This window comes from Lampetra planeri, chromosome 37, assembly GCF_965212315.1.
Source record: "Lampetra planeri chromosome 37, kcLamPlan1.2.h2, whole genome shotgun sequence".
NCBI lineage: Eukaryota > Metazoa > Chordata > Hyperoartia > Petromyzontiformes > Petromyzontidae > Lampetra > Lampetra planeri.
This window is the reverse complement of record NC_136143.1, coordinates 7,348,022-7,373,840: the sequence shown is the minus strand read 5'-3', so window position 1 is coordinate 7,373,840 and position 25,819 is coordinate 7,348,022. Positions and strand designations below refer to the sequence as shown.

At 48.7% G+C, this 25,819-nt stretch overlaps 1 protein-coding gene across 2 annotated transcripts in view; it reads right to left on the bottom strand.

The window, feature by feature from the left end:
- The window catches only part of SMG6 (SMG6 nonsense mediated mRNA decay factor), a 190,545-nt gene that overhangs the window by 153,258 nt on the left and 11,468 nt on the right, over positions 1 to 25,819 (bottom strand). For both annotated transcript variants that reach the window (XM_078611957.1, XM_078611958.1), the window contains exons 8-11: positions 22,620 to 22,730; positions 21,095 to 21,328; positions 19,929 to 19,990; positions 12,147 to 12,292 (exon numbers count right to left, since the gene is read on the bottom strand). In XM_078611957.1, coding sequence (XP_078468083.1) covers positions 12,147 to 12,292; positions 19,929 to 19,990; positions 21,095 to 21,328; positions 22,620 to 22,730 — 553 coding nt within the window. The remainder of the gene's footprint in view (positions 1 to 12,146; positions 12,293 to 19,928; positions 19,991 to 21,094; positions 21,329 to 22,619; positions 22,731 to 25,819) is intronic.

Below are 25,819 nucleotides of genomic sequence, written 5' to 3'. Positions count from 1 at the left end.
CGCAAGCGCGAGCGCGCGGAGCAAAACAACAATAATTGCGGCCTCCCGAGGGGAGGGCAGGAGGGAGCAGAGAACAGAGAGAGAGAGAGCATAAACAGTTTGTTAGGGATTTCCTGCCCAGCCAGCTGCTGGCCCTGCCAACGGAAACTCGAGTGCCGCACTGTTTTGCTGGTGTAATTACGTGGAAAAACGCACGGCCGCGGCGCCCCCCCCCCCCCGCCGCCCCCACCGGTCCCAATCGCGCGTGCCGCACTGCTTCACCGGCTACTGCGTCTCTGGACGCGATCGAGAAGAGTTGTGGAGTCGTCGCCACGCCGCTGCTCCGCACGGAAACACCTGCCCCCCACCCCCCCCCCCCCCCTGAAGGCGACGCAGAAATTTATTTGCGTGGAATATTTTCTCGTGAAAACGTTTGAAAAATAATAATAATAATTTTCAAGGTCAATTGGATGTGTTATACCAACAAGCCCGGCCGTGTGAAGGCTTTACATATGGCTTTTGGGGGTTGGTGAATCGTGCAGAAATGGGGGTCTTGAATTGATGGCTCTATGACCAACAGCTAAATAATACAACAGAACCATCTGCCGATAACTGAAGGGGGGGGGGGGGGCAGTGTGTTGCCTGGAGTTCAAGTCCTCCTCCTCTTATATGCGTGGTTTTCTCCAGGTGTTATATAAAAACAACAAAAACTAAAACTCAAAATATAGCAAACGAAAAAACTGCCTTGGTGGGGCGGGGGGGTTGGGTTACCGAGTGGCTCAGGGGGCTCAAGTCCATGTGATGGTACTGAGCGAGCGGGATTAACAAAACGGGCCATACACGCAGGGTAACCGTGCGCCGTAAAATGAGCTCGTTTTTATCTTTCGCCGCAGACGTCCGTGGGCATTCTCTCGGGCAAATTGAAATGGCGGCCACTGGCTGTGTTAATCCCGGCACTTTAAATTTTGTCAATTAAGCACAAGTGTGCCTAAGGGGAGCCGTCACAAAGTGGCACCGGGGAGAGACGAGCCGGCGGGATTACAGTGCCACCTGAGAGCGAGGTGACCGGCCCAACGAGGCAAACGACTCATGGGGGCAGCGAGTCCCAGACGAGTCGGACACCAACCACTGAACGAACACATTACAAGGTCGCACTCATCACACACAATATGCCGGCCACAAATAAACCACAATTTGTACCTTGCTGATCTCGTCAAGGAGCATAAACCATCGCGCAAACTCCGGTCCATCCTCGCAGCAGCGGCTTTTGGCTAACCATCGAACAAAGAGAGTCACTGCAACGCTCCCTTTCAGATGCGCTTCTGCGGCCGTCTGGAACGCTCTTCCTTCCAATATTAGGAAGCCACTGAAGCTACTGTATGCACTTTTAATTATTAAATAAAAAACTAATTTCTATAGAACTGCTATTTGTGTTTAATTTGTTGTCCTTCCCCACACCTCCGATTAGCACGGTTGGCTACGTACGGTGTGAAAAAAGTTCAACATACATTGACATACGTCTCTGGCCACTTCTCAAATCGACACACATTTTGAACACTCGCCTGTATCGTAAATCACAAGACGAATCACACAGACCAATCACAGTGTCGCCCTCTCATATGCATGGTGGTTATCACCAAGGTACTCAGGTGTCCTCCCGTATGAAGCCAAACATTCATTCATGACATTCTGGCCCAAAAATCCCATCGTAGCATGACTCTCCTTGAAGAGTCTTGGGACTCAGTGAGGCTATGGAAGGTAAATTGTAATATTATATCATTTAGGGTGCAAATTCGACGAAAGCGCTTACGCACGAGTATAGAGAAAAGGCAGCAGCTGCACCTACAGTCTGCACGTGGAAGATAAGTCTGGGCCCGTCTGTAAGGGACACCTCCACAACCCTATAACATGTGAAATGCGTGCGTAGTACACTCGCAATGCAATTGTGCGCTGTGTTTTCAATGCAACGTGAAATCGGGACCAAGCGTGAGACGCTGTGCAGCTTCACCTGGCTGCATCAAGGACAGACGAAGCCTTGCTTCGTTTTTTTCTTTCTCTCTCGCGAATACGCCACACACAGGAATGCATGAGGAGCCTCCAATAAAATAGGATGAGACTTGCCCATCGGCAGGCTATTTGGCTGTCTGAAGAAAGTATACCGGCTGCAAAACCACAGATATAAGAGCAGTATGTGTTTAAGTAATTTTTTATTAAAAACATATATCCATTTTAAATTAGCAAGCACAGTTAGAGGGCTGCCTGTTGAGAAAACTGCGAGCCACACTCATAGAGACTTGTTAGTGAACACAGAGACTCGTAGTGATGTGCAATGAACAAGCGCCATTCCCCAAAAATGTTGCCGATTATATATTGTGTTTCGTTTAAGGCAGTGTTATTTGATTCATGTGTTGAGGTATTTTTTTATAGTCGTGAACAAGCCATTGTACGTCTCAGGAATACAGCGCCGGCTTCCTGTGATACTTTGCCCGTGACCAAATCACCACGAACGCCCCCCAATCTCGCGCCATCTCAGAGGGTTTTGAGGGGGTCAAGTCTGGTTAGAGCTCAGACGTGCGAAGAGACAGCAGCACCGCAATGGGTTCGGGCCCCACAGATGGATTTGGTTCACTCACTGATTTGATGCTGTGGATCGAATCCATGTGGACCTTTGCGTGTCGTCCCCACGTACGTATGTGCGTTCTCTGAAGACTCTTGTTCACTCTCATGAGTCACACACTCACTGAATCGAAGTGTCCACACATCGCAATGCAGGAAATAATCCTGAGACTCAGTGAGGCTTTCATAGGTAAATAACTGACAATATTTGTGCAAAATCGACTTGTAAATCATAGCCTCTCATACGCTACATAAATGTTGGCATAACTACAAACTTGAAAAATATTTCCCTAGGTTTCCCATGCAAATCAATCAATATTTATTTGTTATGGAAAATATCCCGTTTAGCCAATTACCCAGCTAGATTGCGTGGGAGATCCCTAGTCATCCAACAAAGATGGTCACTGCATCACACGCTTTCCAATGTGCTTCTGCGGCCGTCTGGAACGCTCTTCCGTCCGATATTAAGAAGCCACTGGAGCTATGCATTTTGTAAATCTCGATTGAAAACTAATTTCTTTAGAACTGCTTTATGTGTTTAGTGTGTTGTCCTTCCCCCATACCTCCGATTAGCATGGTTGGCTACGTACGGTGCGAAAGAAGCTTAACATACAGAGGTACATAGAAATGGCCGAAAAAAATCTTCTGGATTTGTCTCATCGTGAAGGCGGCATCTGCAAATTTTTACTGAAAATTGGAAAGAATATTTTTTTTGAAACGCGAATGCAACATCTAACATATCCCATTCCATTTTCACCTGGTAGAATAAAGGACACCGATGAATGCTGCCAGCATGCCTAAACAGAAGCAGAAATGCCACTGCCACTAAAAGGTTTTCATAACATGTCTTTGGTCTAGAGATAAAACAGAAGATGCAGAGCTCTCAGAAGTCCTTAGGATTCTCACATTGATATTGGTGACCAATCATGCTAAGCCACACAACACTGGGAAGCTGGTTAGGTGAGATAGAGAATAATAATTTTTCTTTACAGCCCTTTGTCAGACCACTGCTGGTGTTGGGAGTCTTCACACCGGATAGGTTATGGGGGTTGTTTTACTATACTTCGCCATGTCGATCAGGGCAGGTCGGTAAAAAGGGAGGGGCCCCAATTCAGATATCGCTCCAAACTGATGTTTGCCATGACCAAAAAATGTATAGTTCACTCTTAAGCCAAATACACGGACCTATCAAAACTTGATGCAAAATTAAGTGGGAATGCAATTAGCAGGCTCGACGAAAAACCCCAAAAAAACCACAGACCCTTGTATGGGACAGACTCGCACATAACCATGGCACCTACAACAGAAGGACAGCTCACAAAACACAACCCCCTCTCGACCAGCAATTACGGACGCGGCCACGCCCGGCCACTACGGGGAGGTGTGCATACCTGGGCTAGCCCCTGAGCTGACCTGGGCGACAAACAACAGAGACAAAGAGAGGAGTGTGCGTGCCCAGCAAGGCTACCCTCGGGGGCAGCACACAAAGCGCACACGCACATTCGTGCCCACACATGTCTTACTTGCCCACACGCGTGCAACGACATTACACAGAGACGAGCTTTTAGTGCTCGGGCTAAAACCTGCTTTTCACAGGTGGTCACCAACATGCTCCGGCTCGGATGCCACCGATCCCAATCTCTGTGCTGTGCACCCAGAAATAAAATAATAATTTCCTTATTACATACGGTTTGGGGCTCTCCCTTAGGGGAGGGGGGTAAGCTCCCACACCACGTGACCCTTCCATCTCCCATTTATCAAAGCCACCCAAGGAAGGACATGTGAGTAAAAACCGACACATCTGCAAATAACACAATGATCCAACTCAACCAGCATACGCAGTTGAACTATGGTCAAGGCAATGCACACAACGGACCCAATCAACACATATATTTCTCACCATTATAAATATTTCCCCTTTTTCAAAATTGACAATTTCCCAATTAATACTCTTGGGAAAACATTTTGAGGAGACACTTTGAGGAGACGGCGGGAGGAATACGAAGCGTGTCAGTGACTGCCTATGAAAAAAAACTACGTTTAACGCAAGTACTAAAACGCTGCTTATTCATAAGCTGGTCACCAATACGATTTGGTTCAGATGAAAATGAACCTGTACCAGGAGCCTAGCTGGATGCGAGAAATGATTTTCACCCTCCTCTATACCCCCAGGCACTACTGGGGGACAAACATTATAGTTATATTCTCTAGCTTTTTGAGAAGGTGGTACAAAGGGTAGGGCTCTATAATAAATCAGGACTGAGTTTTGGATTTAAAAAAAAATCAGGGTTCGGTTAGAGGCAGGTTTGGGTTAGAATTGGGTTATTTTACGCCACAATTAAATTTTGGAGGCTTGGGTTGATGGATCACAGAGACATGTGAGACTCCCAACTCATTTGTTTGTGAGGAGGCCTGGCGATGACAGGACAGCAAAGATATTCTTTAATTCATCTATATGGAGCTTTGAGTGATATCCCCCCCCCCCCCCGTATACGTGGGGTTTCTCCGGGGTTTACTCCCATGCACAATAAATACATTCATGAAATTGGCCAAACATCCCACTATAATTTGAAGCCTTTTTTTTCCTGAACGAACAAATGAAAAGATGACGTGGACATGTTTATGTTTTTTAGGGGGGGGGGAGTGAGTCAGCGTCGTCTGGAAGTCGGCCTTTGTTGCAGAGCATCTCTGTTTAGCGTCCACGGTGCCCGTCATGGGCACACGCGCTGTTCCCGTGGCCGCCTAGAACGCGTCACACTTGAGCCTGACCTCAGAGCAGAGGTCGCAAACGGGTTTTGATTCCTTACCCATACCCGGCCGCACCAGGGTCGCAAACGGGTACCTGTACCCGTACCCGGCCGTATCCGTACCCTACCCGTACCCGGTCAGGTATGGGTAGGGTACGGGTATCGGGTACCTGATTGCGACCTCTGGGATGAAGCCATGTTGCAGGCGCGGGTGGGTTGATTCTAGGAACTTGAATTGTGAGAAGAGACAAGACGTTGGGAAATGAGTGACAAACAGTTACTCACCAGTGACTCACGGTCTACCCGTACCCGTCCGCACCAGGGTCGCAAACGGCTACCCGTACCCGGCCGGGTACGGGTAGCCGGGTATCGGGTAGGGTACGGGTATCGGGTACCCGGTTGCGACCTCTGCCTCAGAGGCCCACAGTGCTCGCTGGTGGTGCCTCAAAACAACACGAAATAAAGGTAACGGGGGTGAGCGTTGTCCCAAAGCCCCCCCCCCTCCCAACCACCACCATCCCAACAGCCCCCACGCCAACACGGGCCTTGTTTGTAAACAGAGACCCTCACGCAGTGACGTGATATTAACGAGCGCATATGCCGCCTCTGCTCACAAATATGCACAATTCTGTTTGGTTGTTGTGGAGTTTCATCCGCATTTAAAAGCACCCATGCAGACAACTGGCACCTAATAACAGTCCAATTTTGTCCCCTGCGACACGCGAGGCAGCCATGAGTGATAGGAGCGGCTATTACACATTACTCCTCGATCGCGAGCAATTCCTGCACGGGAGGCAAACACACTTAGGGCTCTCAGCACGCAGGGAAATAACAAGAACAACTCCAAGCCATTTGACATTTGTTCTGTCAAGATTTGAGCTTAAGGACAAGAGCTACGAGCTGCGTCCCCTCGCAGCGTAGCTCCCCCGTGCCAAGCCAGCGCCCAGCAGATGCGGCTCACAGAGCCTCTACTACCACATGGGGGAGGGGGGTCATGGGCGCTCACCCTGGGCCGCGACGTCGCGAGGCCAGCGGTTCAACTCCCGACCGTGACTGCTCATTCATCTGGGAATGGTCGGCCAAGTGTACGAAGTTCGCCAGAAGGGGAATGCCAAGGACTCTGCAATGTCACTTGCAAAGAGTAAGGCGAGGCCTGACAGTGGCAATGGCCAACTCTCAAATCAGAACTTAAATTTGGGCGGATTGTAAAGATGCGTCGATTCATTGCTTAAAATGTATTCCTATGTTAGTGATAAGTTGAATCATGTACGTAACAAATCGAGCCGGACTCAATGGAGTGAATGTGCAATTTCAGGGCTGCACCTTTACCTTTTGCCTGCAGATTAGAGGGTGAGTGTGAGGAGAGCGGGGACAGAGTGAGTCACTAGGGATGGAGGGCATGAAGAAGTTAACGATAGAGCCGATGGGGAGAGGGCAATTAAGATCATGAGAGGGACAGCGAGCGAGACACAAATGAGCCAGCTGGAATGCAAGGAGGACGGGTGGCTAAAGGGGCTAATCCTCATGTTACCCTTGTCTCAGAGCAGAGATCCAGCAGCACTGAGATCCTGGGTTCAAATTCTGCGCTCCTATCCAAGACCAAACTTGGTCGACGTATGCGGGGGTTCAAATATTTCCAGGAGGTCAGCAGCGCCGACACAAGCCCCACCGTAGAAATGTGGTTTTGTTCTTAGCTCTGTCGTGCTTAGCAGACAAGAATTGCCAGGCTGAAGAGGCTGCATGGTAGTGGCTGCTGGATCGATGAAACCATAGTGGAGATTAGGACCTGGCACCACTTCTGGATTCCAGAAAGCAATGTGTGGCTCTGTCGCTGGAAGAAGATCCAGAGTTGATTGTGCCTGGAGGCTAAAAGCACAATTACGATATTTGTGAAAAAAATGAATAACAAAAATGTTAAAAAGCATTCCCACTCACATCTTTCAAAGAGGACCATCGTGCGAGAGATTGGTAGAGAGACGGCAACATTCCTGGAAAAAGTGGCTATTGATGGAGGCGAGCCACCTCTTGAAAAGGCTACACTCACATCTGCCCACCATGTCAGGCTTAAGGTGCGGTGTTCATCACCGTACGGGAACGGGAAGGTCTTGTATACAGGCATCAACGCGACCGCCCCCACCTCTCCACCGCTCTCGTAAATGGAAGTGGAATTACATGGAGGGGACAGCAGAGACCGGGTGAACAAGGAGGCTCCAAGAGCTAAGGGAACACGGCAGCAGCTTCACCACTGTAAGAGGGAAAATGAAAGCATGAGAGGCGAGGGAGGGTACACGAGAGGCAGACCAGAAAAAACGTAAGGGGGTGCATGGGTGAAATAGGGTGAAAGAGTGAGCGCAGGGTTGGAGGGGCACAGGAGGCTGAGAGGCAGAAAGAGAGAGGCACAGGGAGAGAGGGAAAAGAAGAAGAGAGGCAGAGGGAGGAGTGAGTGAACACTCGGTGTAGCCCTGGTGTTCCCAGACAGCTCAGCGGTGCCTTTGTCTCGCCCGTGTTCCCACATCCGCCGAGCGGAGAGCGATCGGTCCAGATGGCCACGCTGCCTCATCACGGCCGAGTCTCAAACGCTCCCTTTGTTTGGAGTAACCTGAGCGACCCCGCGGCTTCGAGCCCGCACGAGCGGTCAGGCGGCTTTGTACCGAGTGGCATCAGCATGCCATGTGGCACACAAACGCCTTTGAACAATCCCCCCCCCCCATCTTGAAGAAAGCCATAAATGTTGACTTTTTAATTCAATAATTTTTTTACTTAACTGCAAACTATTTCAGACTTTTGTTGTTGTTGTACAGTGTGTAGATACACACATATGGTAAATAGATACATACAAGTTTTAGCTGCTCTTAGTAGCTGCCACGCAAAAACAAAACAAAATTCAGGTCAACAATACATGCTAAGCTGCCAAGTGTAACACGTAAAGTTGATCTTACAAATAGAAAATCGCAAGTCATGCATTCATATTTATCGTCTATCAGACAAGTAATGTTGGCGTGCAACCACTGAGGCCAATGTAGCACCTAAGGGGGTGGTTGTGGCCAGTTCTAGGCGAGTCAAGCCGCCTTTGCCACCCCAGCGGAAACCTAAACAAACCACACGCTAGACACTCATTTTACGGACAGACCCAAACCAGATTCCAAATTTCAGTTGTCACAAGCGTTGTGCTTCATGGCCAGGAACAGTTTGCAAAATGCACAGCGCCAATAAAATGCACCATACGTGCGTTTGGAATAGAAACAAGCTGGCGAGCCAGTCTACTAAGAGAACGAGGCATGTTGTTAGGGGTTCGACGGTACGGAGACAGTGCGCACACGGAAACGTACAAATGCACATGCGAACAAATCCACAAGGGTGCAAATGCGCAGACCCATGTTGCCCACGTTCAGAAGCGCGCAAATTAATTGTGAAGGCACAAAGTGTCCCGTAATTTGTCAATCTCGCCAAATACCTATTCTGGTGTGGACATTGGCATTGCCAAGTTGTGTAGTAAGTTTCACGACAAATAACGTAATGGTTTGTTGTTTTTGTAAAAATGTGAGATGCCCTCAAATGGATGGGCAGCAACACAGATGGACATGATGTCCCGACTAAAGTAATACGTATCCCATCAGCTACATTAAAAACACCAGCCACAACATTCAAATTTAGAAACATACACACGAGTAGAGTACACAAACAAATATCTGTGCATATATCCATAAGGAGCAGCAACGATAAATGCCTATGTCCTGCATGCAGTGCACTGAGTGCAAGCAATCTGGTACCACTGAGCGATATAGCTTCTTTCCATAAGCGATTGGCCACAAATAATAGCTCAACGAAGAGGCCTATCATGTGGAAATGTATAGGAGCCAAATACTCTAAAGGGCTGTTGATTCTAAATGTGGAGGGGGAAAAAAAACGGAGGACCCGGAGAAAAATCCACACGGCCACGGGGAGAACACGCAAGCTCCAAATATACAGCAGACATCGGGGTCGGGATTCGAACCCACGACCTCCTGCATTCCAGGCGAGGGAGTTAACATCAACGCCACCGTGGCATCCCACGTTACGCGGTTAATTGGAGGGACTCACCCGTCCCAAACGTACAATGTGCGGACAAACAGAAATTACGATGCAGCCGGGAGGGCGCACAAGTCACGCGCGCGTGTGTGAGCAGGGGAGCACTGTGCATTACTGTTTCTGCTCAGCAGCATATACTGCATGCTTGGCATAGAAACCAAATTATTACATCCAATACCACGGGTTTCAGAGTTCGTGTGTGCATACATCCGTGCCTCAATCTTCTCTAACACACACGTTAGAGCTCGACAGCATGAAAAAAAACAAAAGCAATGCTATACAGGCAAAAAAAAAATGAGGTTGTACCCCTCAAAGAAAACACAGTTTGTTCTCTACGTAAATAGATAACAAAATTATGGATTTTTGTTACTGGCAAATGGAAATGACTTGTTCAGTCAGTCTAGTTTATATATAAAACAGCAACATGTATCCTGCTTACAACAATGACTGACAGCCTGACATTCTCTGAATTGTAATTTTCAAGTGAGAGATTTTAAAAAGTGCAGGAAGGTCAGGCAATGGCTTCTGCTATTTAGAAGCAAACAAAACCCTATTATTTCTCATACGCCCCATTAACGTGGCTACCCAAACACCAGTGCTTGACTCTTTGTTGGGGCACGCATACGTTCTGCATCATGCCCGATCTCAATGTGTGTTCAACGCCTTGCTATCAAAACGGGTACCGTCAAAACACTAAACGCCGCGTCTGTTCAAGGAACAGCTCTAAATTTCGAACAATGCTCTCGAAACTTTACCCAGTGGACTACAAAATCACCGACATGCTGTACATTCCCTGCGCCAAATTAATTATGAATGCCTTTTATGTTTACTCTGGTTTCTTTGGACAGCCCAATATTTCTAATATCATTATTATCATCATCTGCTGTGGTAAGACACCCCCCACCCCACCACTACCGCCCCCCCCCACCCACTTGCTCCCATCATTTCTGATGCTCTATTACCAGATTAAACTTGGGACCTGGCTCCGCAGCAAAGCTGGACGGATTAATGTGAGGGAAGTGTCATTACGGTCCAGGGAGTGTGGTCGGTAGCAATCGGGATCCTGTGCCAGCCAGCAGACGCGACTGCGTTTGTCTGGTTATCAAACACTGCCCCCAAAGGCATTAGCCCCGTCATTATGACAAGACCCGCCTGGAGTGTGCGGCACGTTTAACTGGCGGATTATGAACAAAGAAATCAAAACAAATTAAGTCCCTACCAGTCAGTGAGACTTTCGGCATCCACAAACGATTTGATGGCATCCATTTGAAAATAAATGGTACGCCAGTGAACGCAAGTTTCCCGTTGCAATCTGAACTGTGGACGGCTGTGCAAACTGTCTCAGCAGCAAAACCGCTCTCGTCATTAGGCCATAAACTATACAGGGGGCTCAATATTATGCTGACACTTTAAGCACTGGGGGCCTTCACCACACTTCGCTGCGACCTACAGGTGCAACAACATTACGTCCCCCGTTTCCTATTGGCTGCGACGGTAACAAGTCTTCCCCTCGCGGAGCCACACCACGGTCAGAGAGCCGAGTTCCCGAAAGCCTTGAGACTCAAGCTTGAAATGGACTCCACGTGCTATGGACTGCACTGTGGCGTGACCCAGGAGCTCATTACGTGCACTCGAGGCGATCGCCCCGACGTCAAGTTAACATTCGGGTTTCTCTTGTCGCTAAAAAATTCGCTGCCTGCTGCGAGCACTGCGCAAACCTAACACGATTGCCTCCTCATTAGCTGCCACAGTGTCCCCATCTTTAGGGGCATGTGGTGCACGGGGACAGCCAAGTGCAGGGCAGATCCACACTGGAGCCTTTTCTGTTTCACGAGGAAAGCATTTGAAATCCCTTCTGCAAAGTGGACATTAAAGACTCCTTGACTCAACAAAAGAGTAGGTTGTCATTTGAGCAGTGTCTTAACTCAAAGCTCAAGTTTGACAGCAGCTGCTGGATCATATCTATTTCTTACGTGTCCCTGTCCTCCCTAGCAACAGTGGGAATTCACGACAACCTGGTTGAAAATGAACGCGTGATTTAAGCACAACCATGATTTCACAATCACAGTATAAAACACTTTTCACTGTGACTGCAAACTGATGATGTACCTGAAATGCAGGGAATAATAAAACCCAATAGCAATCATTATTTACACACAAACATTGCTTCTTTCTTTTAAACATAATTAAATCCTCGAGTGATTGCATCGTCATCGCAGGGCTGTGATGTTATGCAGCGATGTCATTCAATTATGGCCGTGTTAGGTGGGGATGCCTTATTTCCCGTTCCGAGACGTCTGTAAGTTGCAGGGTGGGTCCCGTTCACCGCTGAATCTCGGAACGCTCAAGCAGTTCACGTTGATTTTATTTAGAGGCATAACGCCGCTGTTTTTAAATACATTGCTTTCACCGCAGAGAACTGGAGCGACACGACCGCACTCTACGATAGCTGGCACCAAGCTGTGCCACACGCTCTCCGGCATGGCCTTGTGGGAGCGTCGGTACGCCTTTCGACCCGAAGACGTACCGGGGAATGGGAAAGGGGTTAAGTAGTGGGGCCATGTACCGGTCTATTCGTACAATCGCATCATCAACGTCACCGCACACTGTACGGAAGGGCTCCCTTCAAACGAGGGCCGTGTGGCAGGTCCGTGCACTACGAGCCACGGAAAGTAGTCGTTGGCGTGAAGCGCGCGCGCGCACGCACACACACGCACACATGGGCGCAGCACGCACCTCTCAGCTGGCTGTTGTGCACGGCGAACATGTTGATGGCCATGAGCTGCAGCATGCGGGTGCCGCCCACGGGACAAGGGCTGTGCTGGAGCAGGGCCCTGAACTCCCGCAGCGACGCACACACCACCGGCGCAAACCTCTCCATCCTGCACGCACGACACCCACACACACACACGTAAAAAGATCTCTTCCTGCCGTGTAGCCTTGTATGCTGAACTTCTTTCGCATCGTATGTACTCAACCGTGCTAATTGGAGGTGCATGGGAAGGGTAACAAACTAAACACAAAAATCAGTTCTGAAGAAATTAGTTTTCAATCTTGATTTAAAAGGGCATATCTCCAGTGGCTTCCTAATATCGGAAGAGCGTTCCAGACAGCCGCAAAAGCACATCTGAAAGCGCGCAATGCAGTGACCGACTTTGTTCGATGACTAGCCATAAGCCGTTGCGAGAACTGTTGGGGCACGTGCTGTTAGCGGAGCACCTATGAAGGCCGACACGGCACACACCACACCCAGCCACCTTTGTCTCCCCAATGCTGATGTTTACACACTGCACAAGGTACTAACTTAAGACTGAGTCGACTTAGAGGAGGCCTGTGACCGGTTAAAATATCCTCCACTGTTATTGGTCGCAAGTGGGAATCGAACGTGGGTCCCCGGGTTAGTAGCAGTGTGCTAACCACTGCACCACTGCTCCCTACAGAAACATTGACACACAAGAATAAGACTGCTGGTGAGTATGAATGTGCTGCTCCTGCTAACGGCATTTGAAACCAAATCTTAATCATGTGATGTGAATTTGTGGGTAGCATCATTACTAATTGGAATTCAGTAGAAAATTACTTCATATAAACTGAACAAACTTACATGTATTTTGCATGCTGTGTTTTTGGTAATCCATCGTCATCGCATGTTTATTTCCGATTCACCAACAACAACACTCAAAATAAGCCACGGCAAAATCAATTGGAGGCACCATTCCAGAAGGAGACAAGCCAGTTGTTACGGTGAGGAACTAAGCGAGTGTGACACTTGTAACTCAAAAGGGGCGATGGGATTCATTGCCGAGGAGTGCCCGTGTGACACGCGCCACCCCACAGGCACTGCGCCCTGATGTCACTCTTGCCTGAGAGCTCACGCGGCGATACTGACTGTAGCCTGAGTTGAGGTTAACACATTTCAAAAACGGTTTCGGTAGGTGCCAGTCCAAATGTGGCACGCAGTTTACCGGACATCAATATCACTTTACGGTGTTTCAATGTCAGCTATTGCAATCTCTCAAAACACAGTCACGTATGATTGCTTAACTTTTTTTTTGCTTCTCCCCCCCGCCTCCCAGACCACCACGACGAATATATTACAAATGCGCTATCAGCGACGTGTTATCAGATGGTGAGATTTCCATTCACAAACCCATTCAATGCAGAACGCAGTGTGTGTCACCCAACGTCAGAGGACGGACTCTGGAAGGGAACATCTCACAACTACTTCTGAAGTCACATCTAACGCCTCTTATCCACACGATAGACGGTGCGCACCTTCACACCTGCCCTGCTCGACAGAGGTGTTCATCGGACAGCGACATGAACAACATGTTTCAATCTTTAAGTTGCAGGATGTCAAAAATAAGTGAAAAACTAAACTTAACATGGTGGGTTTTTATATAGCCGTTGGTGACTTGGCTGTGACACGCCGATGAGCTACGCATCGCTACCCAAGCCACCAAGATTGAAGCTACACTCACAGCAGCACTGTCTGGGTTATCAGTCTACTACACCAAGAACCAATACGTGGCAAAACAGCTGAGACGCAAGTGAGCCTCTTCCATCTCAGTAACAACTGGGAGGCCAACACACAACTTGGCATCGTCTGGAGCAAGGGTACCGCTCGCTTGCTCGCTCATGGAATCCGGTCTACCTTGGAGTGACATTAGCCCACATGCTCTCCTGCAAGGCAACACCTGGGGGAGGGTGAAAAGGCCAAGCCTGTGCCCGGAACAATAAACTCAGGAAGCTCGCAAACTCAACATGGGGAGGCAACCCAGGAACAATACGAGCCAATGCACTCGCACTTTGCTATTCTTTGACAGAATACACATGTCCAGTGTGGGAAAGATCGGCTCACGCAAAGAAGCTGTACCCTGTGTTGAATGACAGCTTCCGATGCATTACCGGATGCCGAAAACCAAAAAATGTGAACAGCCAGTGAGTGCACGCCGGAATCGCCCCACCGGATATCGCGAGAGCGGTGGCAAGCTAAATACAAAGATCATGACAAGGTGAGGACACTGGACATCCACTGCATGGCCACACAGCAGCTGTAAGCGGAAGAGCTTCCTAGCTGCAACGGAGCCGCTTAAAAATATCACCGTGGGCTACGCCACTGGAAATGCGGTGAACACGAATCGACGCGATAACCAAGGACGTCAAAATGCAAGCTGACCTTGCGGAACACCCTCGCCGCTGTCGCAGAGTGAGATTGGTCAACCAGGATATGTTTAAACCGCCTTCCAACGGCAATCGGGAGGGTCAAAAGTCAACGTGCGGAAAGTGGGGCTACTCGAACGGTACTGACACGTGCGCCCGAGGTGAGAAACAGACCATGGGGCGTCTATCGACCAGTCGGCTTCCGGAGGAGGAGCTGTGTCTCGTGGAGAACCCCGCCAGGGTCACGGGCCACATAATCGCGCGCCTGATAATGGATGAGCATACGACTTGTGGTGACAGGAAAAGGGGAAGATCAAGTCGCTACACCAAAGAGCTCAGTTCAACCACGTGTGTTTGCCCAGATACAAACTCAGCGCAGCTTCTTAAGTGCTTTGAGCCACTTAGCCACCTCCAAGACAACGTGTTCTGAATGTTCCAGACCAAACAACTGTCCATCCTGTGTTTAGTCACCTGCTTGTGTTTAGTCACCATCCGAAATATTCACATTTTCTAAAATATAATTTACGTGTCGATTTAAAGCTTTCGTGACTGCAGGGATTCATCTTCTCGGTTCTTTCGGTCGAGAAGCATGTCTTCTCGACAGACCTGTTCTCCACCTGAGGACAGCTGCTTGCGTTGTGGCCGAAACGTCGTGAGATTTATTTTATTATGTTTTATTTTTATTATTTCCATTCTACGTGACTTTATCGAAAGAACCAAGAAGATAATTTACGTGCTTCGGTTTTCAAAATACATTTTCCCAAAAGAATACAATGCATAGCTTTTGCGTGTGGCATCCTCGGGACAAAAGGCCCAGAAACCCTGAGTGCAGAGGCTCTGGAGAATTGAAAAAAATAGAAATAACAAGCAAGAGCACCCACGGGCGCGGCGACGTGCTGGTGCACTGAAGGAGCGCCGCCAGCTCATGCCGCCAATCAAAGTTGGCACAAGGTTTGCCGAACGGGACGCCGTCTGGCTCCGAGGGCGCACGCAGCGCCGCTGCCAACGGCGCGTAAAACCGCAAACGCCAGCGTGTCTGGGTGGGAGGGTCACGGCGGAGCAGTAAATAAACCTCGCCCCGCAGGGGGCTCGCAGCCGTCCCGCGGTGCCACCTCACACGGGGGGCTCGCCGAGGCATGCTCGTGGGGTTCAGCAGTTACGACGATTGTTGTGCGTTTTATTTTGTAGAATTCCGATGTATACTTCACAACTGATTTAAAGCTTTCGTGACTGCAGGGATTCATCTTCTTGGTTATTTCGGTAAAGTCACGTAGAAGGGACAGACCTGGTCTTCACCTGAGGACGGCTGCTTGCGTTGTGGCCGAAACGTCGTGAGAATGATTTTATTATGTTTTTCTTTTTATTATTTTATTACTTCCCTTTCTATGTGACTTTACCGAAAGAACCAAGAAGATACTTCACAACTGGTTTAATTTGCGCACTGCAGGCGGGTAAATAGTAATTAATGTTAATGCTGTTCTATTAATTTGAACGATACATTTAAGTGAGTTGGACGGGAAGCCATTGCGCAGAGCTTAAGGGTGGTCTACTCTCTCAAAATTGAGATAGTTGGAAAGAGAATAGTGTCTTCAATATCAACTGCACAGTAGATCGGTGCGCTTTGGTAATGACGCCTCGTGTAGATTTCTGGCCGAATGCAGAATCAATCTTGCTTGCTGCAAGCTCAATGAGCTCTGTGGCAAGCACACCAACGGCTTGCCCGAACCTCGCAGCTTAGGTTGATTCATTAATTTATTATACAAAAACACCAAAAGGCTATACGCAACAACTAATGACCCGGATCACTCTTGCAAATGAGACCATCCAGATCTCCTGCGTTCTCACCTGGTTAAACAAAGCACACGAAAAGCCCCAGGGCAGCTTGGGCGGTCGTGAGCTGGCCCATCTCCAGCAAAATATTAACGTGCGATTAAAACAGGAAGCAGCGCGTGGGACGGCGAGGCCACGGACCTCGCGCCAGGGGGGGGGGGGGGGCACAGAACCAAGATAAACCCGAGAGCACACGCCGGCCCGTGGGAGGACCGTGCTGCAGCGAGGGGAGGGGGGTGGTGGTGGGGGGGGGAGAGGCACGGCCACGGCAAGGTGTGGCTGACCTGCGGATAAGCACCCACAAGGGGCACGAGGTTGTGATGGAGCCATTTGTTCAAGGCACGGAGCACAGAGGGGAGTGGGCGAATAGTGACCAACAGTCATGCCCCTAGTGAGAGTTGTTTGTACGAACGACGTAGAAACTCATTTCCTTCAGACGTCATCGCCGCTCGCGCCAGGTCAAGTCCAAAGCGTGCAGCTTAAGTCCGGTCTCGCACGGGGATTGAGAATTCTGGTGGCTGCAGCGCCAGGTGAGCCTCTCGGGGATGCCATGGCTGTGTACGGAAACGGGTGGATATTTTGCGCGCGCTTGAACCCGAACACCCTTGGCATCCCAGCGAGGAGCACTCCTGCCATTAACGCCGGACACCGGGTGCTGCGCCTGATTGTGCGCGAGCGTCATTAGGTACCGGTGTCAGGGTTTCATAGGTGCCGACAATTGCACAAGGCAGCCTCCCTTTGCTTAAGTTGTACCAATTTGCAATATTTAAGGAAAACATCCGTATCGCTTCACTTCGCCGTCTCATCCTTGCCCCCCCCCCCGCCCTCTCCTCTCTCTCATCCTGCCACGACCTTGTGCACGCCTGTGCCAAGACGACTGACGTCTGTGGGTGAGAGGCGCGTACTTAAAGCACCAGCCCACGGTGCGGTTTTAAAAGCGCACGTCTCGACCGCATGGAGCTCACATTCCTGCGGCAACCATCGCAACTCCGAGAATGTCAGTGCGACAGGAGTTCCGTGAATGTGCCGCCCATGGCTCAGACCACCCCCCCCCGCCGCCCCCTTTGAGCGCCGAGGCTGCCGGTGACACATCTCTCTCTCACGGCCACCTAGTCATTTGGGAAAGTACTGTTTATGAAGTCTGCTCGCGGTCACTGCTGATCCGCAATTTAACCGTACGCGCGACCGACGTGAAATTATAGCCATGCAAGTCACTGCAAGACCGCCGCCGCTATTAAAACCAATTAGCGCCTAGGCTAAGTGCAACACCGGCAGGTAAATAATGTTTAATTTTAACGCTGCCCTATTAATTTGTACCACAATCGATCGAGTTGGCCAGGATTGGCAGAGCTTTGCGACAGACGGTCTCTGCTGGCAGCACAGGTTCCACGTTGCGCCATTGTGAGCGTGTCCCAGACGCCCAGCTGCGTGGACACGAGGACGCTCCAGGCAGGACACAGTCTCTCCACAACTCACGGTGTAGCCCAGCGAGCTTGGACCTCCCCCACCCCCCCCCCCGCCGAGTTGGCCACATCGGCCTTCGCAGCAAACGAACTCCCCAGAGCGCTGAATCACGAGGCGCAAATTGCTTCTAAGCGGAGCCACATTCCCATGGATATGCACAGCCGCTCTTGTATAAGGGCATTGGATTTACTTCCCCCCGGATGGAATAACTCTGAATTAATTTCTCAAGTTAATGTTTTAGTATACATTTCACTGCTGTTTTCTCACCACATCTCGTTGCGCCGGCTCCTGCCAAATGCGTGAAAGCTGCACACGAAGCATTGCACCAAGATATTTCTAATAATGCTGGCTTGTGATTCCTCTTTCTAAAATCAAAGGCTCCAGCATCTTCACTGTGAATGCTACAAGCAGATGCTAATGCATGCAGAGCAGAGTGGTTCAGCCACAGACCAGCACTACCAACCCGCCAGCGACAGCCTTTTTATATTACATGGCAGGAAAGCCACTGCACACCGGTCTAACGGTATTAGGAACAATTTAAATAGCATAGCCACGCTACACTACTGCCACATATTAGCCTGCACTCCGGTATACACTGCGAGCCGTACCGTGCCCATGACACACGTTACCAGCCTGCAAGGTAACGTCATATGTTCTGCTATATCGTGTAATTGCCCATTGATTCAAAGCACTGCTGCGTTTATTGCACAGACTCCACACAAAATACCCTAATTTACATAAAATGAATTACCCAAAGCCTGGGAAATCACAACTGGGCTATAAAACGTTGAAGACATCATTAATCAGGCCTTTAATGCATTTTTTTTCTTCTACGAAGAATTTCTTTTACGCATTTAAGCATTCATCCACCCATATTATTTTATCCCAAAGCAAGTGGCAACGCCGCGTCTTCACTCTCGCACCCACACTCGCAAACGCAGGATTCCCTGCCAGACGAGGCGCTCCCGATTGACAAAGCCACGCTCGGCGCACGAGCGCAGCTTCGCAGTGAAATTGCTGCAGCAACGTCAGATGCATTTGGGCATCAGATGGGTACAACCAGAGGCCTTTGCTTTGTGTTTAAAACAAACAGAAAACCCCGCCCCGCCAGGAATGGTTGCCGGTTCTCAGTGCTGTGGCGCCCCCTGGCGCGTTCACCGGGCGGGGTTTTGCTTTTGGGGAAAATGACCAGGGCTCGCACAAAAATGCAGTTTGTAAAGGGCTCCTGAAGAAAACGCGGTGCCGTGAGCGTGGCTCCTGCAACGTTTGAAAATTGTGAACTTTGACAACGAGTCACCGCCTCCCTGAAGGCAATGTGCCTACTTTTACTGCAAAAAGTAGGCACATTAAAATTTTGAATGCGTTATTGTGACTATCTAGATTTTCTACAACATGTACATTTAATTGATAGCTGTGTAACAGTGTCTGCACCACCTAAACGCATACTTTGTTCATGCTTGCTTTTCATTTTTTAAAGTTTGTGTCGTAATATCAAAAGAAGTCATGACATTTAAAAGCACTTAATCCCACGTGAATAGCATGCTTTACGGCAGGCGACTCAAATGAGAGGATAATAAAAACAATTTAAAACTATGCCCCAAATGTCAAGTACAAGCAACCCTCGACATACAGAACAGACATGTTCCCGAAAAGTGGTCCGTGAAGTGAGCCGCTGTATAACGGGGGATCACTATGTTGGTTTCACACCTGATGATGATTTCTTGCGTTGCGATCGAAACATCGTGATTAAATTAATTTGAATTTTTTATTTTTTGACTTTTATTTTTTACCGACGTGACTTTACCGAAAGAACCAAAGAGTATGGATCGATATGTATTTACACGAGACAAGACTCCTCCTGGGCTGTACAAAATAAAGTATCGCAACGGCAACATCATGTGTCACTTCGCCTGTTAGCGTTCGTATGCGCGGCTATCGTGAAGACGGTTAGACCAGGCGCGCGCTCGCGCTTTTGGACAGCGCCTGCCCTACACGTGGGGTGAAAAAATGTTGAGGGGCCGTGTGGAAACGTGACGGTGTGCTCGAGCCCGTGCCACTCACCCGATCTTGGTGAACAGCTTGCCATGAGCGTACAGGAAACTTTGCGCAAATTTCTTGTTCAGCTGACGGACGGGGAAAAAAAGCAACAAAACACGGATGTTTTATTTGAAAAGCAAATTTTAAAATGCGTAAAAGAAAACGTATTCAAGGATTAACACTGCGGAGGGATTTTACAACGGCATGGGGGGAGATGGCGTTCACCACTGAGGCAGCTGTAGCACAGCTGCCACAAATGTACGCCTGTATTCCAAAGTGCAGTATCTACGATGGATGTTAAAGACCGAATGATACCATCACTGGCAAAACAAATTAGGTGAAAAAGCAAGCTTTTCAATGCACAAACTTTCATTTGCACTCTCAAGAACAAAATACATTATTTGGACCCCCAGAATTAATCACATTTGATGTGCTGAATAAAAGTGGGTGGCGCTCTTTCGATGTTATATTTTCGTTATGAAAGCCACCCCACTTTTATTCAGCACGTAAAATGTGATTCATTCTGGGGGTCAAAAGAATGTATTTTATAGTTGAGTGCCAATAAAAGTGTGCATTTCCGCAACTCTATGCTGGTGTCAAATAAATGTTTAACTCTACTTTTAAATTGTATTTACTACGAGACTGGAAACATTAATAAGTACCCACAGAAACTCCGTGGAAAAAAAATAATCTCAGTGGCTCTGACCAAATTACATTTGACCAATTACATTACAACACAATTGACTTTAAATAGAAATATCCCATCAATGACTACTCCACCCTCTGCCCTCCAGTGCAGCTGAAGGAAGCCGTCATGCCGATTGCAGATTTTGCCAAGAAGCCCCGAAACACAAGTTGCTGCCCTCATGGGTTCCCCTAGAGTTTTTGTTTCTGGACCATATGGTTTTCACAGCCCCTACTAAAGCAGCTATCTGCCAATACTGTGTGTCTCAGGCTTTCCTACACGCGTTCAAAGCATCATTACTGAGTTACGGTAAGGCGCTCCATTTCTGCAGTCAAGCCACTGTGACATCATTCCCATATATCTGAATTACACAATTACAGCACTCCTAAAAGTTACTTTGAAGTTTTTCTTTTGCCTGTTGAGACACCCTGGGACACGCAGTATAGGCACGTACACCCAAGAAAACAGTTGTTTGTTTCGCGCGTTTGGAACTCGCATGACTCACATCGGCGGCGTTGGCCAAAGCGGTGTGTTCGCCGGGGCTGGCGGGCTTGTCCACGCGCCGGGGGCCACCAGGCGCCGGCCTGGGGCTCGGGTGGATCCAGATTTCGACGCGCGTGGAATCCGCAGCGGGGGCGGTGGGGCCGGAGCCGGCGCCCCGGAGCCCGGGGGCTCCCCCCCGCACGCCCACCTCGCCCTCGGGCTGCCAGCGCCGTTCCGCACGCTCCGCCGCCACGGCCTGCGCACAACCAAGACGAGAAATCGACGGACTGCCGATGCGGCGAAAGCAACCTCCATGCCGAGTGTTTAGATCGCCTAGATGTGACCGCATCTGGAGACGACTTCATTGCTGCGCGGTGCAGACACTGCCGCCGGTGGGAACACGCTCGCACATCCTGCCCTCTTGAGTTTGCCTTGCTAAAATCAACAGCGGCGCGTTCGGCGCACGCCTGTATTCCACCAGTTGGGAGGCAAGGGTTGGTGGATCACATTGATGTGTGAAATTCTCAATCGCGATTGGATGTGAGGTGGCTCGAAAATGTTGGAAAAGAAAGTAGGATCGTGAATCATCTCTGTGCACATTTGAGTGCACCCCTTGTGCACGGTGGTGAGATGTTAACTCCCTCGCCTGGTATGCAGGAGGTTGTGGATTTGATCTCGACCCCGCTGCCTGTATTTGAGTTTACATCTTCTCCCTGTGGTTAAGTGGATTTTTCTCAGGGTCCTCCGGTTTTTCACGCCACATTTATCAACGTGCGTTTAGAGTATTTGGATGCTATACATTTCCACACGACAAGCCACTTTGTTGATCAATCATTTGTTGCTTCTGAAAAAAGCTGTGTAGCTCAGTGGGCCTTACCTGGTAAAATAAAATAAATGTATGGGATTTTTTTTTTTAACTCCGGTTTCCTCCTGCAGGTAGAATAGACCTTACATATAAATTGGCCTCGCATCCCAATGTAAAATCCTCCGGAAAAAGTATTGAAAGTAGGGTTAAAGTTTACAAAAAAATTATTTCGACAACCCAGCGAGTGGAGTAGAGCACTGCTGAAATGTTTTGAATTCAAGTTAATGATGGATTACTGGTGTCTTACATTATAAGGTTGCACTCGTTACACACAAAGTGCATGCCACAAATGAACCGTAATACATAAAGCATCACGCAAACTCCGGTCATCTTCGCAGCGGATTTTTGCAAGCCATCGAACAAATATGGTCACCGCATCGCGCGCATTCAGATGCGCTTCTGCGGACATCTAGAACGCCCTTCCTTGCGATATTAGGAAGCCACTGGAGCTATGCCCTTTTAAATGTATATTGAAAACGCATTTCTTTAGAACTGTTTTTTTTCTTTCGTTTGTTGACCTTCCCCCGCGCCTCCGATTAGCACGGTTGACTACGTACGATGCGAAAGTTCAACATACATACATACGTTTGCGTGGCTTTATGAACCGCTCTGAATAGTGTCGAAGTCCAGGGACCTTCGCCCGCTATTTCCTGAAGAACGGACCAAGCACGCCGCCGCTCACCTTTCTCTTCGTCTCTTCGAACAGACTGATGAGGCTCTCCTTGGCCGACAGGATGGGGTTGCTGGCCGCTAGGCTGCGCATGTAGTAGTACACCGCTTCAACCTTCCGCCGCTGGAGGAACATCGGCCGGTCAAGTCAACGTCCTTCACCCCCGGACACACTACATCGAGGGTCAACCCATTTACAGGCAGCAAAAAAAAAAAATCCACACTTAAGCCAGGACCTTCAAGTAAACTCAGTTGCACTCATCCATTTAAAAGTGAACATATGCCATGTGAAAAAAAACACACAATAACCTACTTTTGGAAATTATACTATAGGGTCACATGAAAGAAAAGCCAAATATTCCAAAGCAAAGGCCTCTTGAAAAAGGATCTTTAAACACAGTGAAGCTTTCTTGCGTTATTAAAGAATATGTCCATTGATATCATGGGACCTCCTTTGCCAGTACCAAAATATAAGAATAGGTTTTTCCCCTTTTTTCTGGCAACAAAACTGAAACCTTTTTACGAGGAATCATGTCTGCATTAACCACAATACTTGTGGTCAGAATGCAAACAAAAAACATACTCTGATAAAATATGCATTGTCCTTTAAACGGATTGGTCCACACCAGAGACAGCTTTCTTTTATCAGTATGTTTTTGTTTGCATTCTGACCACAAGTTATGTGGTTAATGCAGACATGATTCCTTGTAAAAAGGTTTCAGTTTTGTTGCCAAAAAAAGGGGAAAAACCTATTCTTCTATTTTGGCACTGGCAAAGGAGGTCCCATTATGTAGATGCTCACCACCGAGCTCTCATTACTCTGATAGTGCATTGTCTTTGTGTTGTACGTCTTGTAGCGTCCTCTGGTCTAACACCGTTTGAGACGAGGCTGAAAAGAAAGCCGTCTCTGGTGTGGACCAATCAGTTTCAAGGACAATGCATATATTATCAGAGTATGTTTTTGTTTGCATTCTGACCACAAGTATTGTGGTTAATGCAGACATAATTCCTTGTAAAAAGGTTTCGGTTTTGTTGCCAGAAAAAAGTGAAAAAACCCTATTCTTCTAATATGTACATTATTATGCATTAATGCCAGCAGGGGCACCTATCCCTTATCAATGGGAACAGTATTCCCACAAGGCACAAAACAAATCATCCTATATCCCTGGAGTTTAAAGGAATTGTTACAATTCATGCTCCTGATTCGATTCTTAATTGTGTCATGTGTGGTCTTGTTCCTATTTTGTCTCACTTTTACTTCCTAATTAATAGTCTTGGATTTGCCATCTGCCTTGTTTGTTCTATTAGCCTAACGGTATCATGTGCATATGTTTTACATAAAATCCAAACCTAAACTTACGAGCATGATTCCATGCATTATTCTGAGCATAAGAATCTCTCTCATTTGACGAATCATCACACGTATCACAGAAGCTGTTAGAAAGTGTGAAAGGGAGACCTAAATTGTCTATTAGTGGCCCTCATTTAAGCATTCACATCTTCTCAGCACAATCGTCGACACCGTTGCCGATAACACAATCAACCGGGTTGCAGGGTTCAACAAGCGGTGCCAGCAGGCGTGGGAGATGGAAGGGGGGGCAGCACACGCGCGCGCGCGTTATCACCTGCTCCACTCGTCACCCCGCGTGGCGTGCGGGCTGCTGAAAGGTCGGCCTTGGCCGGGCTCCAAGTCTCTCGTCATCTCATGGGAGAGCTTAATCAAGCGCCGCCGCTTACAGAGACGACAGCGGGTTTCACGCGCGCCGCTCACGCATGTGCCGGCACGGCAGAGCTACACCCCCCCCCCCATCCACCGCCCCCCCCCCATGCCCCCCACCTCCGAGCATCGCAAACGAGGCAGCCGGCACCGTGTCGCACGCTGCCCAGGAACTGACACGGCCCGAGCCCCAACGGGGCACAACGTGCCACATTTATCAAGGCACGCGAAACGCCCGTTTTTAAAAAATCACAGCATCAGCTCGACGCTGACAAGGCGTTACTGGTTTCCCCGGGGAGGGGGACGCACGGCGTGGTAATTCCCACACGAGCGTAGACTCTCTCATAAACATTCCCAACTGAGAGTGAAGCCTTCATGATTCCCATGACTTCTGCCAACAATCTTATCATCGCCGTACTATCATGATCATTTTTTTAAATTATGCAACTGCTCAATGAGAACTGTGGCGCTAATGTCCATTGGTGGTCCCGAGTCAGTGGTGACATTTCCGCATTCTTATAGACAGGGAGCAGTCATTTCCATATGACGACTAAAATGTTGACTTGTGGAGCCGTACAGCCTCACCAGGTGGTGCTCATTCTATCACAATCCTGCCACGAGCCAAAATGTGTGACATTTTAAAATTCTCTCGAAGAAGAAAAAAACAGATGACTTCAATACGAAACCCCACTCCCTATACAGATGTTTAATATAAAGCTAACACGTTCAACACAAGTGCATTCTTGCTTCAACACATCAAGCCTTCAACAAAGCAATATGATCCGCATGTAGCTCAGTATCCAAGCTGCGATGCTGCATATTTTGCTAAGACTGACAAAGCAAATTACCATAAATTCCTTTCAGCTGACAGGCAACGCAGCAGTTAAATGGTTTATTACCTTAATAATGTCTGTTTGAACGTGTGACTAATGTGACGGAAAGTCAATGATTCCTTACCCCACATTTTATAATGCAACTTTAATGAGTCGAGGAGACGCCCGCAATTACACGCAGCGCACAAAATTATGCCGTTTAACAGTAGGCGTGCGATCTCGCTGCGGAGGCGTTGCACGTGCGTGCATTCGTGGCGCCGCCTGTTTCACGCGTTCGCTCGCATCACGAAACAAACGCTCGCCTGCGCCGACAGAGACGCACACCGGCAGCGCACCCTCGCTAGCGGCACCTTGCACCATCCCTGCGGAGTCATCCCGCTAAGATATTTTCAGTAAATAAATGTACAACCTATCCACACCTGCGCCGAGAACGCTTGCTTTGCCACGGCCGTAAATTGACCGCCGACTGTTAAAATGATTGTATTCGAGAGCCACTGTGCATGCTGGTTAATTGAGCACACACACACACTGCTTCAACCCACACAATATGCTCTCTTTGTTATGCTCTCAGTACCCCTGAAAACCCGACTGCGTCACATTTGTCTAAATTAGTGTACGCCCAACCCTGGCTTTGTCCTGCCACTTGTACCTCTGTGGGCCCAC